Source organism: Crocodylus siamensis, chromosome 2, assembly GCF_052110815.1.
Source record: "Crocodylus siamensis isolate JL-2025a chromosome 2, ASM5211081v1, whole genome shotgun sequence".
Taxonomy (NCBI): Eukaryota; Metazoa; Chordata; order Crocodylia; family Crocodylidae; genus Crocodylus; species Crocodylus siamensis.
Window position 1 is genome coordinate 211,680,553 of NC_143396.1, and position 17,927 is coordinate 211,698,479.

At 40.8% G+C, this 17,927-nt stretch overlaps 1 protein-coding gene across 3 annotated transcripts in view; it reads right to left on the reverse strand.

The window, feature by feature from the left end:
* Positions 1-330: 330 nt before the first annotated feature.
* Positions 331-17,927, reverse strand: part of TRAF6 (TNF receptor associated factor 6) — a 35,764-nt gene continuing 18,167 nt past the window's right edge. For all 3 annotated transcript variants that reach the window (XM_090032951.1, XM_090032954.1, XM_090032953.1), the window contains 5 exons: positions 12,471-12,621; positions 11,118-11,276; positions 9,581-9,652; positions 6,726-6,803; positions 331-5,304 (listed from right to left, as the gene is read on the reverse strand). In XM_090032951.1, the coding sequence (XP_089889077.1) occupies positions 4,423-5,304; positions 6,726-6,803; positions 9,581-9,652; positions 11,118-11,276; positions 12,471-12,621 (1,342 nt within the window). In that variant the 3' untranslated portion in view covers positions 331-4,422. The remainder of the gene's footprint in view (positions 5,305-6,725; positions 6,804-9,580; positions 9,653-11,117; positions 11,277-12,470; positions 12,622-17,927) is intronic.

Genomic DNA, 17,927 nt, shown 5'->3' on the forward strand with positions numbered 1-17,927 from the left:
CTCAAAAAACCACTTCCTAATGTCTCTTTTTCCCCATGGCTACCTTGCCTTCCATTCACAATCATGCATACCACCTCTTCTCTCACTGATGACAAATTCAGTCCACTAGTTTATGGTAATTACTGACACTGGTTATTCAAATTTATTTTTCAGCATCTTTTGATTTTGATAGTTGTAATCAAGAAGATCATGCACCATACGAGCGAGCCAGTCCTTAAGAGCTTTGCAATCCACAAGTTTGGAGACTACTATGCTAATTCATTCTAGATCCTTTAACTAGTAATTCCTCTAGGTAGTCTTAGGTATGAATATAAATGCAACTTCTACTGCAAAAGTTTAATTAGTTTATTTAAAAATATTGGTCAGAAATATGGCTGTGCATTAGTTATAAAATATATTAAACATCAATCTATCAACACTTCTAGGAAACCAGAAGCACATACATAATGATTTGCATTCAAACATGTCAGATCATAACACCAACCATTGTTTTGCACCGGAGTATCAGTATACTTTATGATAAAGAGTATGTAATAAAATCAAAACCAAAAGGCTACCCTCATTTTATTTAATACCAAATTTAAATCCCTCAGGAAATAGGACCATTGGGTTTATAGGCAGCTAATGGAATGAGTCTTTCCATCTTACAGATATGACCATATATACACATATATAGCAGTGGTAACTCCACTACTTCCCGCCCTGCAGGGCGACACCTTGAGGGGCAAAAAGAAAGCTGCACTTGCAATACATTATACCGGAAAATGCAGACAGCAGCAACGTGGCAAGCACACGCATGTAACACACATTAAGGCTGTTTGAATTTATAAATATACTTCAGGTCTCCAGAGAGACAACAGACATTTAAAGGAAAAGGAAATTAAAACCTGCTTCTAAAATCATAAGATCTGATGTATTTACAATACTGTAAAATGGCATGATAATCATAAATAGAGAACACTGTGTACTAAGCCTACATTGACATTGTGCAACAAAGTGTGAAGCTGCAAACTAGGGCAGTGAACACGTTGCTTCACATTTGGTTTAGATGAGCTTTATTTCAGAATTTTTTAGAAGTTTGTGGCAGTTGCGGTGCACAAGCTCTTTTGCTTCTGGTCCTGGATCTCTCATGTTTGATTCTATTAATCACAGCATAAATGATTTCTCAAAAGAAAAATTAGACTGGTAGGGTGGAGCAGTTACACTTAAACACTATATACCTCAGCACGGAGTTCTCACTTCTTCAACAATAACAACTTCAAAACAGTTAAATTAACATTTCACAATCAAGACATATCTGAGATGGCAACTCAGTAGTCTAGCACTTAAATTGTATTCATTTCGTTCCACAAACTGAACTTACATTCTCACGCGTGACATGCAAAAACAATTCTAGAACTGCAGCTAGAGCATTTGTAAAAGTCAATCGGATGAGTTAATTCTGTATTAGCAACTAAGGATGATTAAAAGAAGTAATCTGACCAATGTTTAAGGGTATCAGCTCTGAATGTCTCCCATGTAGGCTTTCTTTGTGGTTGCATCAGTCCTGTACCGAGTTCAAACTCTACATTAGAAACTTTAAATACGCAGAAAGTACAATACCAGCAGCTAGTGTTAATGATCCACAGGCAGAGTATAATGCGTCACACGCACCATATTTCCTACTTCTATTATGCTTTGTCATTTACAATCCTATTCCAATTTAAATAATAAAATCTTACATATTTAAGAGAACTATCACCAAGTTGTATTTTAATTATGTCAAAAAGTAGAATATTTTAAAAATCAGCTTATTATACTTGTAAATACAGGAACTTTTGTAAGACTGTCTCACCAGATTTAAAAGGATAGTGCAAGGAGACTTTAAAGACCATGGATTATGAACTCATAGATGTGTTAAACAAACTCCATAAAGACCACTATAATAAGAGGCACAGGCATTGATACTTTAAATTACAGCTAAGGTTATCAAACAGAGGGGAAAATGGAAGGACAAGGTACCAAAAATCTGTTCGAAATTTTCCTCTCTCCCCATCTCCAAAAATATATGACTCTATAAATGATAGCTGGGAAAAGGGAGAGAAATCTGTACTGGGACATGGAGGACAGCTCTAAGAGGAGAGAACTAATATGTCTTAAAATACTGTGCAAGTGATAATGCAGCTGCTTTACATACTATCTATCTAGTTTGGCACGATTACTCTACCCGGCCAAACTTCTTAAAAGGGATTCAAAATGGGAGGTCATCCTTTTGAACACAAGAGGCCCCTACATAAATAACAAACAAACAAACACAGTTAAATAGCACACTCCCTTCAATACCAACTCAAACAAGTCACCAGCATTCCCCCATTGTCAAGAGTGTCTATGTTTGAAGAGTACAGCCACCGAGTGGCTACACCAGTGTTCCCCTACCACTGGTAGGCTCCAATTACTAGCATGTTTTACTTCATTGAGACACCATGAACTCAGTGCTCTGCCAGGGCATTTCACAATTCTGATCTTAGACAAACAGGCAAAAAATAAGTTGTGATAATATAGTGCGTCTTACCCTACTGGGGTTATTGTACGTTAACTGACCTTCCTTTCCAGTGTGGGCTTTTTGTGGGGGGTTGCTTAGAAAAGACCCAATATTTAGCTTACCCTTATCAGGATCTGCACAAAGAGTGACTGGGTCAGACTGCACTTGGAAAAGTATATCCTGAGCTGATTGGAGATATAGGTTTGGGTGCAGTTTAGGTCTGTCTTTTGCCTTATATTGTCTAACAGTTTACACAGCCTTCAGAAGAAAAGAAAAGGGTTTTTTGGGTTTTTCTTCTTAAACCTATAGAAGCATGTATGGATAACAAGACTAAGACTATGAAACTGGTAAGTTTCTGTAAAATGTTAAACTCCATTAGCACCAGAGAACTTAAAAACGTTGACTGCTTAAGATAAATAATTTATACAGGATTCAGGAAAATCAGTACTGAACCTAGATAATGGACACTTCCTTAAAAATCTCGGGACTTTTAATTAACTTAGTGTTTATGAAATGTTTTACTATGGAAGCCAGAATTTGGTAGTTTATTTTGTGAACAAGTAAGCTTCCCCACACAGTAGTATTAGGAGACTACAAACCTCCTCTTTTTTGGGAAGCGAGTAGGACTTGGATACTACGCCCAGGAACACTGTATAATCAGAGTCAAATGCAACTGTTACTTGTTGAATGGGCAACTATATGCTGAGAACTAGTGAATGAACCAGCCATTACATGTTCACTAAGGCACTTCGTGCCACCTGCATAGGAATGATTTTAGGTCTTTGGTTTAAATTGGGTGCATGTCATGTGTGATCAAAAGAAAAAAAAAATGTAAACCACTCAGTATATAGCTCCCTCCTCTTCATTCATGCATCAAGTCAAAACACAACACATTTGGCATTAGGATGAGCTCCTAACACCACAGAAAAATGGCCTATAGTCCTAGTGAGCCAACCTGTCCATCAGCACTTTAAAGTAGCTTGGAACAAGAACGTCAGCCATGTTTTTACAAAAGACTGACAAAATTAACTAATTAACAAAAGGCTAAGAGACTTATAGGGAAGTCTGAAAGTCTTGTTTTCTACAGATATATCTTCAGTGAGCTCAGAACATCCACCAGAAACAAGAATCACTTATTCTTCTCCAGGGCAGTACTGCATAAGAATGCTTCTCAGAAATCCAAGCATCTACACCAAACACTTTAAATGGTATTTTCCAGGAATGGAGAAGGCAAATCTCTCTCGTCTTACCTAGATGCTGTGTGGGCCAAATACTAACTGCACCCCAGATTCCAAGAAAAGCATAGTCAATTCCCTTGCTAAACTATAAAGGCTGAAACTTCAGCTTCCTTCCTTTATTCTTGCCATTTAGATTTTATGTCAATTTAGAAACTGTTTGTACTCCATGGTAAAATCTCTCTTGAGGTCTGTAGCAAAACAGGGCTGGCTTTAATAGTTTAGGACGCTCTCTATAGGCTGTATATGTAAAGTGTATCACTTAGGCATCTAGGAACAAGTACATCTACTATCACCACCACCAGCCAAGCAGACCCATTTTCCTCATGGCAAAAAGCATTTTAATGAAATTCCTCTGCAGAAGTTTTAAGTTTGAAAATGTATCCTTGCTCCATTCAGTTAGCTTAATAGGTTAATAAAGAACAATTATGAGTATTTACACACACAACATATGAAGAGGGTAGTGGGAATGAAATCTTATACCAAAGTCAAACAGGTCCTATTGAGTCAAAAAACAACCATACTGTTCTGTAGAGACACGCTGTTTCAGTCATAAGGTCTTCTCATGAAATTTTTTTACATTACCGGAAAATCTCTTTGACCGTACATTTTGTCCCTATAGTCTGTTGTGGAAGGGAAGCAGGATTCTTCTGGTTAAAGTACAGACTACACTACACCATCAGTACTACGAGGCTGAAATCCCTCCTTCCGGAGACTGTTAAAATCTAATCGTGTTACAACTTCACAGCGCACAAGAAGGGTATCATCTTTTACAAAGGTTCTTTGTTTCAGAGCTTGCAGGTGCATGAAAGTCACGTAACCAAAACCCTTTGGGTTGCGGTGGACTGTTGGTCTCTGGAAGGCTAGCAGCTCAGGTTTGGCTTCCATTACTTCTTCATGATTCAGCCTTTCAGGTCCTTCAGACTGATCCAGAATAGAAAGCCGTATGGTGCCCTGGAACGGCCAAGGCAGGTAGCTATCATATTCCCCTTGCATAGTATGGACAAAAAGGGATATAAAGTTAGCACAACGCTGAGCATTTGGTAACTGGATATGCAGACGCAAACAGAGTTTGTAGCCAGGTTTTCCAGTGTAGAAGCCAGGGCTGTGTGTCACAACAGGCCTTTCTTCTTCTTGGGCTTTCAGAAGTGAAGAGAAATTCTCAATCTTCCAGATATAAATGCCATTACATTGCTGTGCCTCCATTTCAGCAATTTTCCCCTCTAGGTTTCTGATAGTACGTTTGAGCTCAACCATGTTACTACTCTGAGTTTCCATTTTAGCAATCAGCTCTCTGATTTGGTGATCTTGTCTTACCAAGCGACCTTCCAACTGCTGAATTGTCTCCTTGAAGTTCTCTACTTCCGGGTTGCACTCATATGGGGAAGACGAAGGGTGGGAGAAGAGGCCTGGCTCAAAGGATGGGCCATTGGAGAAGGATACAGGAACTGCGGCAGTCACGCTGATACTTAGGAGAGTCTGAGCCATCATTCTCATGTGAACCTGAGTAAATTCCTGCATGTGGCGTGCCAATTCATTTCTCTGCATCTAGAGTTTAAAGAGATGTGACATTATGAACATAACAAGAATTGGCAACATTTCATGCAACTGAATCACAAATATTTGGCTTAAAAAAACCAAACAGCTGTACATAATAGGAATGTGGTCAGTACTATCAGATGCAATGAAACTGAAGACAAGTTGCAGAACTGATAGATGTTTGGGGTGCAAGGGATATCAGAAGATCAAGTCTGACCCCCTGCACCCTGGGTAGGAAAGAGTGCTGGGGTTAGATTACCTTAGCCAGGTGCATGTCTAACTTCCTCTTAAAGACCCCCAAGGTAAGGGAGAGCAACACCTCCCTTTGAAGCTTATTCCAGATCCTGGCAACCCTTACCATAAAGAAGTTCTTCCTGATGTCTAACCTAAATCTGCTCTCTGTCAGTTTGTGGCTATTGTTCCTAGTTACTCCAAGGGGTGCCTTGGTAAACAGAGCACCTCCTATTCCTTGCTGCTGCCCCCTCCCCCGATGAATGTGTAGGTGGCCACAAGATCACCTCTCAGCCTTCTCTTGAGGAGGCTGAAGAGATCCAGGGCCCTCAACCTCTCCTTGTAGGACTCTGCCTGCAGGCCTCTAACCATACAACCTCTGAACCTTCGAGGTTGTCCACATGCCTCTTGAAGCGTGGCACTCAAAACTGGACGCAGTACTCCAGCTGTGGCCTGACCAATGCCGCATAGAGGGGAAGTATCACCTCCCTGGACCTGTTTGTCATGCACCTGCTAATCTATGATAAAGCATGGTTAGCTTTACTGACTGCTTTGTCACACTGACGACTTATGTTCATCTTGGTGTCAACAATGACTCAGAGATCCCTTTCCGCTGCTGTGCTGCTAAGAAGGTCCTCCCCTAGCCTGTAAGTGTGCTGGTGATTTTTTCTCCTTCAGACAAATGGATTTAATATTTTCTTATACTGCAGCACTACAGTCCCTACATGGCACTGCTGTAATGGGAAACCCAAATATGAAGATGCTCAAAAAAGCTAGGGAGCAGCAAGGTGAAGAGAAAAATTACATGATTAAAAGGAGGCAAGGTGACCACAGAACATGGGAATATTTTAGCAAATTAGTATTTTCACAAAAATGAAATAAAATAATTTGGGGATCATGGAGATGCGATTCACATCATTAAATTTCTCTTTCCCTTATATTTCAGGAGTTGTACAAGTACAAAATATACTTATGAATCAACACAGGTGAGGAAAAAAAAAAAATCACCACAACTTAGCACTCAAAAACCTTCTGTCAATGTTCCTACCCTGCCCTTACTGATTTCTACAGGAGCAAAGTCAGGCCACCACTTGGTCCTTTCCACAATGCCACTCAAAATCAAGCCAAGATCAACTGTACCTAGCATCAGGTAAGAGAGCAACGTGCTCCTTGCATCTGCGGAATAAGAATAGACCTACCTTTTCAGGACATCCAAAGGCACTGTAAGTACACGGTACTGGGGCTGTAGGACAGTCATTATCATAATGATTTGGCATCTAAAAACAAAGTCAGAGTTAAGGTTAAAATACCTCACATTAAAAATCTTATATTTTCTTCAGATCAAAGTTTTCTAATATCAGAAAAGATATGATTACCTTAGCTGACATGTGGAAGTACCCACATGTCAACTAAGTACATGCGACTAGGAGGCATCTCCTGGGTTAATGAATCCAGTTTCAGGCTAGATCAGGCTTGTCCAACATACGGTCTATGGGCTGCCATGTGACCGCCAAGGCATTTTCCAAGGCCCAAGGTGCTGCAACGGGAAATGAAAAGTAAACACTGTTTACTTTCGTTCCCACCCCTTGTTCCTCCCTCAACCCCTCAGTAGATTCCTAATGGCTGTCGAAGGGCTGGGGAAGGGACAAGGTTCCCACATACACGGCATCAGCTTGACAGCTGACGCGGTACGTGTGGGAAGAGAAGTAATCATGTGCCTCTCGGGACAGGATGAGCTGGGGCAGTAGGGGCTCAGCTGCACTTTCCCCCTACCTGCGCAGATCAGTCCCAAGTGGCACACGGCTCTGCCGCTGCTTCTGCTGGCTGGTGCCAACCTGGCCAGCCTCCTCCCATCCCCAGCAGCATGTGGGGAGCCGGCTTCAGCTGCATGCTGCTTTTCCTGGCTGGTGCCAACCTGGCTGGGCCCATCCCATCCACAGCAGCATGCGGCTGACGCTAGCTTCCCACGTGCTGCTGGGCACATCCGGCTGTGTCGGCACTGGCCAGCAGAAGCGATGGTGGAGCCTCCTGTCTTTTGGGACCAGCTGGCGCAGGTAGGGGGAAGTGCAGCAGCACATGGGGAAGCCACTGCTTGATAGGGGACGGGATGGGCTGCCTGGGCTGCACAGGGGGGGAAAGCTGTGGTTAAGCCCCCTGCAACTGTGCTGTATGCTCGTTTAAGACTGAACAATATGCTCAAGAATAGAGCATGAATTATCTGGGCTCCAACGTAAATTTGGAGCAGGTAAAAATCTTTGTAAAAATACTGTCCAGTGTTCATATTGTGTTTGCTTCCATTTCTCTTTGTGCAGGATTGGGGGTTCAACTTGCTACTGCTTGTTAAAGATGTGTTACTAACAAGTTATTAATTCAATAAAAGTAAATCTTCTTGAAGATTATTCTCAAAAATGCCCATATTTTGTTGCTTTGATTAGTTTCCACTCTGGCTGATATCTTTTCCACATCTGATCTGTCGACTTGCATTACGCTTCCTTCTTTCATTCATTGAGAAGCGAGTAGAAGCGGAAGTGTTTATTTTAGTCAAGTGTTTGGTATTGTTTCATTGTTGCTTTTATATTGTTTTTATTTGGATTTTAAGCCACATTTCATTTTCACTTCCTGCAACCTCACTGGTGTCAAAGGTCATGCGACATCACTTCCTGAGGTGATACTGCTTCTTGTGCGGTCTTTGAATGTAGCTCGCTGGCCTTCTGGGTGATAAAATATTCATGATCCGGCCCTACATTCAAAAAGTTTGGACACCCCTAGGCTAGAGCATCATAACATTATAACCCTTTTCATAAACTGATAAAGTTCCACCTTCAAATTAGCTAGGTATTTTTACTCCAGTCCTTTTATGGAAATACTGTTCCAAAATCTCATTCCTCATAATTCCAAACATAAATTTATTCCCAGTCAGTTAACAGACATGGTTTTTATGCCAGCACTGTTCTTTAGCTTAAATACTTTCTCTTCCTCTCTTGTATTCATCCCTGATACATATACAGAAAGCAAACATCTCCTCTCTCAATCTCTATTCTAAAAGCCTAAGCAAGCCAAATTCTTTCAGGTTATGCCTAGGATTGTATTTGCCCCTCTCGTAGCTTTCTGACAACTGGTGGAACACTCTTGCAACTGATAACATGAATCAAAACCTGAACAGGTGGCTATCCTTTACGAGATTTTAACAGTACAGGGTAATCATTATCATATACCAGCTTGCATCTTAGTCACTGTTTGCATGAACTGCTGACCAAGAAGGTCTGACAGAAGATTTTCAATGACAGTGACAATGAACACTTTCTACACAATGGGCATTCAAACACATACATTTTTGTGCAGGGATTAATTGAGTCTGCTCCACACGCAAGCTGATGTGCACTGTGCTGTGGTGCAAGTTGTATAAGTGGTGAAATGCACGTCAGTGTGCAGAAAGTGGGGACGGTGTGCTTTTGAATGCAAGTGCCTCTGATATATTTTAGTTCAAGAGTGCTCTACCACCATTTTCTCAGTGGTGGCGTGCACATGACTACATATATAACTGCAGGCATCACAGCGCCAGGTGCTTTCTCAAAGCACTCGCCACTGTGGTGCGTGCATGTGTACAAATGCCAAAAACGCACACATGACAGCAGGACTTATTATAGCCTTGAAGCAACTGGTCCTTCCAGGTTTAACCATAAACAGTAGATAAATGAAGGTCTACTTGGATTCCTGTTTCACTTCACTCTGTTGCCATTATTGCCAGGCCTGAATATTAATACACTCACTAGCCTTGTCAGGAGGAAGGATTTCTGAACAGCATAATTTGCTGCCAAAACACAACATTTACATTTTCCTTGAATTTCAAACAAAAGTGGTGTTACACTTACATGCACAAACAATTTGACCTATAATAAAGTCAGAAATTTAAATGGGAAAGTAAAAATCTTAAATCATTTCCAATTAATAGGCTGTTTCTTGCCATTACCTCCATTTGACATTAAGGTATTTATTTCATATTTGGACTGCTTCCCGAGTCAATACGGACATATGGAGAAAGACAGCCACTTACCTGTTCTCTAATGAGCACAGTATTACAATATTCACAAAACACATTTGCCAGTGGACAGTGCTGTTCATGATGCTTCAGTTGTTGAAGAGGTGAGAAAGAAGATAAGAACCAATTAGTTAAACACAGAAAGTTAAAAAGAATTTGTTACTGAGTACCCTGTACTCTAGATGACCAATTCTTGATTGTTTTTTAAGCAAGCTTTATATTTTGGTAGTTTTAAATCAGGAAATAGGAAGGTACTGAACAGATTTCCTTCCTCATTTTCTTCTCCCTGAATATACAAGTATCCACACTTTCAGGGGTTTATTCTGTTCTTGTATTAGAATTAGTTTTTAAATTAATAAAAAAAAAGTCTTACTACTCAACAAACACCACAAATGTGATAACATTCATTTACATAGCAGCTTCCATTCAAATCTGTTTTTTTCAAAAAGGCTAAAATGCCAGGCCCATTTACAAGTAAGGAAATTGGATCCCCAAAATGGTAATGTGTCCTAGATCACCAACATTAGATTTAGAGCTAGGAACATAACACAGAACTATTTCTAGTCTCTTACGCTAAGGATAAATCTATAGATGGGTGAACAGCTCCCTCAGCACCATGCTTATTTTGAGCAGACAGAGCGAGGCCATGAGTGAGCATGCGTGCATGAGTGAGCGCAGGAAAAGAAAACATATCTATCAGGATTTTTGCCTTTTGGTTATTTCAGGTCTTTTTAAAAAGGTTGCTGTAGGATAGTGACATTGTTGCAACTCCTAGTAAAGCTGAAAAAAAAAAAAGTTGATGATTTCTTTTTAGGCAAACACTTTTACCTATCTATGCACTGTACAGTCCCCAAGAATGGTGAGATAAGTATGACCCTTTTCAAAAGAAGGCTACTCTTTAACCTACCCTTGAAGGGCGCCTGTACTCATGATGGGGTTTAATCCATATTAATTTAAATAGGTTTATAAAATTTAAACTTGTTTATTTTGGACCATCGTATCAGAGTTTGTGCATATTAGATTTTCAAACAAATTAAGCCCAGTTCCTGATTGGCGCTGCAGGAGAGTAGGATGGCCCTGTGCTGCCTCCCTGGCCCAGGGACCCTCACCCTGGGCTCTGCTATGCAGCTGTGGGAGCAGGGAGCTGGTACATGGCACAAGAAAAAAAAGAAGTGGCAGTAATTCAAAGAGGTGGACTTCAAAAAAGCCACATCACCACCTGGTGGACGAAGAGGCTCGTTACATGTCTTTCATTGCCTTTGCATTTGCACACAACAAATCCATGGACACAATGCTTTAATTCGCAGCAAACCATACTAAACTATGTCCAAGGGGTTTCAGTTTAATGCACTAGAAAGACTTTTAAAGCAACTGGAAAACCTGCTTGTGCAAAGTTATGCCACTGCACTGCAAGAAAGGGCAAAAAACACGATGTGTACAAACACCTAAAGACAATTAGGAGCCCACAACTTTTGTATGGTAAGCACAGCAGAAGAAACTGCTTTCTTTCTGAAGCAAACTAAAAAACATCCCTTACTGATTCCATCCTCACCTCTTTATCTTCATAAGCCATAGATGTGGCACAGTTGGGACAGCAGACTTTCCGCCGTGGACATTCCTGTGTCATGTGCTCTTTCATCTGATTCTTCTGGAAGGAGCCCAGGCACTGCGGGCATTCCACACATGAGAAGTTACACTGCAACTGATGCTCCTATATAACAGCAATAAGAGGACATAGTATTAAAAACAAAATGAAAAATTCAGGTACCACATTCTAATTAGCCTTGAAAATAATAGAAAAGCACTTTTAGGCCTTTCTTTGTTGCCCAACCAGCCCACAGAGTGACTGGTCTACACAGACACTTATACACATTGGCAGGGCACCACTGACTTTAATGACAGCCAGCATTTGGGGGGGGAGGGGGGGAAGGGAGGAGAATGGGGAGGAAGGGAAACGGTAATAGAATTAGGGTTTGAAAAGACTAGACAGTGTTTCAACACTGGACTTATACAAATCAATAAAATAATTACTACGTAAGCCACTGTTTATCAAACTTCAAGAATTATTTAAAAAAAAAAATCATCCATTATTTTAGCTGTTGCAAATTGCTGCTAGCAGATATTTTGGATGCTGAGGGTGCATCTACACAAGACATTTACTGAGCAGCTGACTAATTAGCTCCACAGTAGTCTCAGCATCTACAGTGAATCCCTGTTAGGGAACAATAAGCTAATCAACGGTGCCATAGGTCAGTATTTGTCAACACAAGTACAATCCTATGGCGGCATTGTTTAGTGCACTGCAATGCACGTGTAGATGTTGATGGGGTTGGTTGGGGCACGAGGGTGCTTCAGTGGCCCCAAGCAGCCCCTCTGCATCTTGTTAAGTCAGATTGGAGCAAGTCCTGGATTGGCAGGTGAGTGACTCCTCTCTGCCAACTGGGGCTGTTATGACCTGGCTCAACATGCTGTAGTCCTTAGCATACATGTAAATGCTGCACCCAGGAGCAGTAGACTCCAGTGTGAACTGTGCTGGAGTTTATTGCATCATATTAACTACACGTGTAGATGCACCCTGTAGATAGAAAACTGCCACATGCGTGATAAAACTTGATCAAAATCATCTCTCACAAGAGACAGTCTACCTTGCAACCAGAGTGCTTAAGAGAGTAGTATTATTTATGTAGCAAAAAGTATTGCCTATAAGCTATGCCAAACACACTTGGGTCACTTAAACTTAGATCAACCACTTTCAAAGAAACAGTAGCAGACTTGAATAAAATCAGCAATGGATTTGAACAACAAATCAGTAGGATGAAAATTGCTTAACTGAAGTCATTTAGGGATTTTAAGAAACTTTTAGAAATAGAAACCACTTTATCTGTATTTATAAAATGATTCCTACCTCTAGATGTCTCAGCTCCATCTTCAAACGGCACCCTTTGTTGGGACATCTCACTGTTAGCGAGAGGATTTCCCTCTTTGCAAAGTTGTCAGGGAAAAGTTGATTTTCAAGTAGAATTTCATTGTCTACTGGACATTTGTGACCTGCATCTCTACCATAAGAGGAGGACAAAGGGTATTTTTGTATAAAGTAAAAGAACAGCAGATTTCATAATTCTTCTCTTGCCCTTATTTTAAAATCCTCTTACACATCAGTGAGAAACTACTGTCATATTTAAAGAATAAATTAAGCACGTTTACAAGTAATATAGTTAAATAGCCAAGAGTAAGCAAAGAATAAACTAAACACATGTGTAAAATAGCCAATTGTGATCAATGCTTCTGAAGTGTAATACTACTAAAAGATACTGCTACTATAACAACACACACAGTTGCACATGACTGGGTTAAAGACAAGGAGCATGTGTGGTTCAAAGATCAAAGGCCATACCATTGTCTTAGTTCTCACATTCTTGCTAGCAGAGACCTACTGCAGTGGTTCTTACCATGGATGCTAAAGGGGTACCTTTAGATCCTCTCACAGGTGCCATGTAATGTCAGGCACGCACACAAAATTCACAAGATAAATCCTGAGACTTCAAATAGGAGTCTATAGTGTTAAAAGTATTCTGACCTGTTGTGGTCCAAGATGTTTGTAACAGAAAAAATGTTGTATTATTTTTCCGTAGCCAAAAAATGAGTGAAAACAATGAGCAGGCACTTCTGAGGAGTGCCTCAAATCGAACAAGGGATGCCTCAAGTCTAAAAAGGTTGAGAACTACTGACCTAGGGGTCTGGAAAGGATATGAAGGTTTTGTTCCTTGCTGAATAAAGAAATCACTGATCAGCAGCTCTACTATTGTTAGGGGAAGTAGGGCAGAGTTGAGGCTTGAAAGAGATTATGAACTTCCTGTTTGAGAGTTTTGCTTTTAGGAGGTGGCTTGTCAAAAGGCTCTCGTACTCCTTAACAAGCAGAAAAACAAAGCAGTGGTATACTATTTCAGATCTTACAGCTTGCTCAACACAGTGAGCCGTCTTGTAATACTGAACAGACCTCTTACGCAAAAAGCAGTTAGACCAGGTATAGCAATGTCATGCACTGCCGATGCTCTGTTTATAATGAAGTTTATGGGCAACTTGTGGGGAAGGGCCTCAGAAGTGAGCCGCCTGTTTCCAGATGTAAAAAGCTATACTGTGCTAACGCTTAATTTATTGTTAGTTAATGCTAGGCAGCAACATCTATGTCTCTAACTTTTACATTAATCAGAGGAGTGGGGTCTGCCTCAACTGTAGAATGGGGATAATACACACGTGCCTATTTTAGCCAGACATGACTCTTTAATCAGTGACTGCCAAGGACAAGCTAAATGCTAAGCATTTACAGGAATGTATATTGTGTTTAAAAACCATAGTAAGAATGTAACATGGATGTCAAGGAGAAAAAAAAGAAGAAAAAAAAAACTCACACTGGGAAGATACCACACAAGTTTCCTGCATAATTCAGTTTACACACTCCTCTACTAATCTGAACCTCTTGTTTTTCAAGTCTGGTGGATTTTCTGAGAAATGACTGCCCGACAAGATAAGTTACATCACCTTGGATGGTGCACATGACTAGGGACCTACTGAAATTGCGATTTTGTGATTTTTGCAGAAACCATGAGAATCAGTAGGCCCCCTGAGAAAAAGCACAGGGACTTCAAAAAAGGCCAGCGTGGGGGGGGGGGGGGGGCTGGGAGCAGTGGAGGAAGGGGGGAGAGCTATAAGCAGAAAATAGCAGAAAGTCCTGGTGTCCTGAAGCATGGGGGGTGGGGGGAATTTTCATGGAGAAGCATGTCTCTGGCCAAAGGGCACCGAAAGTCCTACCCCTCCCCAGAGGGCCAGGACATTCAAGGCTCCTGGTCCAGTAAGAGGCATGGAGGGCCCGCCACACTGCTGCAAAAATAGCAACTGGCACTGTGCTCAGACCACGAAACTGGGAGGCAACTACCCCAAATTCGGTAGGTCTCTACACATAACATGAGCAAAAATCCATTAGGAAGTATTCTTAGAACATTCAACTAGCTTTACTAGTGACCTAAATTCAGATGCGGAAAGGAAAGCCACACCACCACCGAACCACTAAAAAACTGACCCACAATGCTACAGCATTTGGGGCGGCTTGTCTGAGAAGTGTAATAACAAGGCTGTTGTTTAATCGAAGTCATCAAGTGCATTGTATCTTAAATGCTTATCAGAGTATGTAGGTTGGGAAGGATGCAACAAGCATAAAGGAAGAAGGCAAAGTAAGAGAACTAGTCTATTTGGATGGTAAAAAGCTATTGCTTCAAACAGTTACTCCAAAAATGTTTAAAAAAAATTATGTAAGTTTAAGAAATCTGGCAAAAAGCATTTACTCCCTTCTTAGACTGTTTGAGGACATTGTGTGTATTAAATATTCAGATTCCTAAATAATAAGCTTCTCAAAAGTTCGAGTATTGTTGCTATAGTATAGGTCTGTCCAACTTCTAAGTAGTCACGGGCTGTACTAGTGAGAGCCACAGGCTATACTAGTGAGAACTGCAGCCCTCCTCCCACCCCCAAAGTTGCCCATAAAATTTCATTTTAAACAGAACATGGGCAAGGGGGGAGGGGAAGGGAGAGAGAGGAGGGTGCTGTTCCAGCATGGCATTGTTACACTTGGTCTAGTTTGATTTTCCCCCCTCCCTTCCACTGCCAATTATTTTGTTATAATCTTCCAAGTCTAGAATCAAATTACTGGAGGATCATTTTAAATTCATCCCTCCCCTATCACTGTTATAGGGAAAGCAGTGGCAGGGCACAGATGGCAGGGTGCAGGTGGGGAGGATGGGAAGGAGGTAGGGGGGAGTGCAAGTCGTAGTGGGGTGGGAAGGCAGCATGGGGCAGAGGTTGGCGGACAGGTGGTCTGGACAGAGGCAACAGCTGCAGCTTTGACTCCAATCCTGAGTTGGGGCCAAAGCTGGAGCTGCAGCAGCTCTCCTGCCCCCCACCTGTAGTTGAATCCAAGACAGGTTTTTTTTTCCTCTATGTTGAATGGGGAAAAAAACCTCATCCTGGATTCAAATAAATAGAGTAGCTTACTTGTACTAGGAGCATGCAAGTGTAATAGCTGCATCATAATGCTCCGTTTTAAAGTGCCTGGAAATTACCTCTGGCCACAGTCTAAGACATACTTTCTGAGCAAGGTCATTACATCTGATACAATGTTGGCAAACAGCTTGACTCATTTTTCCTTTCAGCTGATAACTGAATTGTTTGCAGACACTGTTTTTTCTACTGCCCAGCACTACAGGTTGCTTAATATTATTAGCATTACCTCCACATTTGGAGTAATCAGGATAGTCTCACTTTTCAGCCAACTCTACTGGTTCAATTAGAAATAGCCTCTCTTTAGATTAAATTACAGCACCTTTAATTAGCCAAAATGCGCTCGTCTCCCCAAACTGAAACGGGACAGAAAGTTTTTGTGGGTGTGTCAATAAAGGGCATGACTCCAGAACTCAGACCCTCCTACGTAATACTTCTGCTGGCCTAGCAAAAAGATTTTTCTGACTTTTGGTATGTACTACAAGCCTGATGTATGTTGTGGCCAGAGGAGATATAGGGTTCTTATTTTTTTTAGTTATTGGATTTGTGTTTAGGGATTCACTTCTAAAATTTGTTAACAAAAACAAAGCAAAAGCAATTACTCTAAGCTGAAAACCAACACCAGCAGACACCTAAGAAAGTCAGTTAACTTGCAACTGCTGATCACAACCTCATCTGCTATTACCTTTACTTACAACAAGGCTAAAGCTTTTTAAGAAGTAACTTAGCTGACTGTGATCCCATCCATGTTATCTGTGTAGCCTACATGACATAGCCTAACATTTCAGTTAACATTTTTTGATACCTCATGGATGACGACAGTTTTCCAAACACGGACCAGTTCTAACCAATGGAACATGGTCTACCCAAGTTTACCAACAGACTGAAACAATGACTCAGAGGTGTGAACTCGCTTGTGCCTTGAAACAGTGACTCAGAGATATGAACTCACTAGCTCCTTATTAAATCTTGCTGGAATATCAATTTTAAAGCTCAGTGATGACAATCTGGTGTCAACTTTAATGCATACAAGCAGAGGGAAGAAAGAGAGATCAGGAAGGAAGAGAAAAGAAAGGTAGATATTGAAGTTTTCAAGTTGAGCAGATTTTCCACACTAAGCACTGCTTGTGACAATTGCATTGAACATCTGTCTACTGAACATTTTGTTACTACACAATGGTCATTTCCCCCTTCTGGGGTTCTTATTGTCCCTACTTCCTCACTGTGAACAGTAGGTACCATGTGTAATCCAACCTATGGATCACAATTAAGCAAGGAATTCAGCACTTTCCTCTGAAGGAGTTGGACACCTGCACTATAAACTCTCTGCTTTCATTAATACTCGCTCCATGTGAAATCTGTCTCGGCTATGTGACTGAAGGAAATAAAAAGTTACTGATAGCCCTTGGAAAATCATGGGAATGATCAACAGTTTCTCACATCTGCAAGTGTTTTATAGTCACTGAAATAATGAATACTAGACTGAAAGAGGACAGAAGTAGGAAGTTCCACAGCTGTGAATCAAAACCTGTAGTTATTAACAGCATTTATAGGTGACACTTATCAGACTATCTGTACTGCAGTTAAAAGAAAAGGCAACTGTTTCCCCAGGCTCTGGGGTTTAAAATGGAAGCTTCTCCACTTGGCAGAAAAATGTAGTTGTTTTGAACACCACATCTCCCCTACTTCCTCGTTAAGTACTGCCATAGGAAATCTCTATGAACTGGCAGATTGTCACAAACAGTAGTTAAAAAAAGATGGTCATACTAGGAGATTCTCTCAAAAGGAAAGATGAAGAATCCTACTGATGGGTATTTTTATAAAAGAGTTCTCTCTTGAACTGGCTAGATGACCAAGATATTTCTAAAGCTCCATATAACCAAACATCCAGGCTATCAGCTTGGAAGATCCAATAACTTATGTCCTCTAGAGACAATTTTGACTTTTTGCATAAATTTCATCATAAAAATCCCAAAGTTCGTGTGAGCAGAGGATAGGTACTGGTGTCAGTACACAAAGCAAGTCTGGTAGGAATATATCAAGGGGGCTTGGTTTCCTATGTATCCAACTAATATTACACAGACTTACTATAGAAATGCTAAAGTCTCGTTTTAAAGACTAAGAGTTGCTCCCATGTTAGATTACACAGGAAGAAGCACATATTTGAAGTTATGTAAGAGAGCGACATTATAAAAGAGTTAAGGTTGGAAAGTCAAGCACTTAACCTCAGTTCTGGTATTTTCTTTTATCTGTACAACCTTAATTTGGTTCTAGTACTTAAATATGTGCAGATTTTTATTTCTGCAGGCCC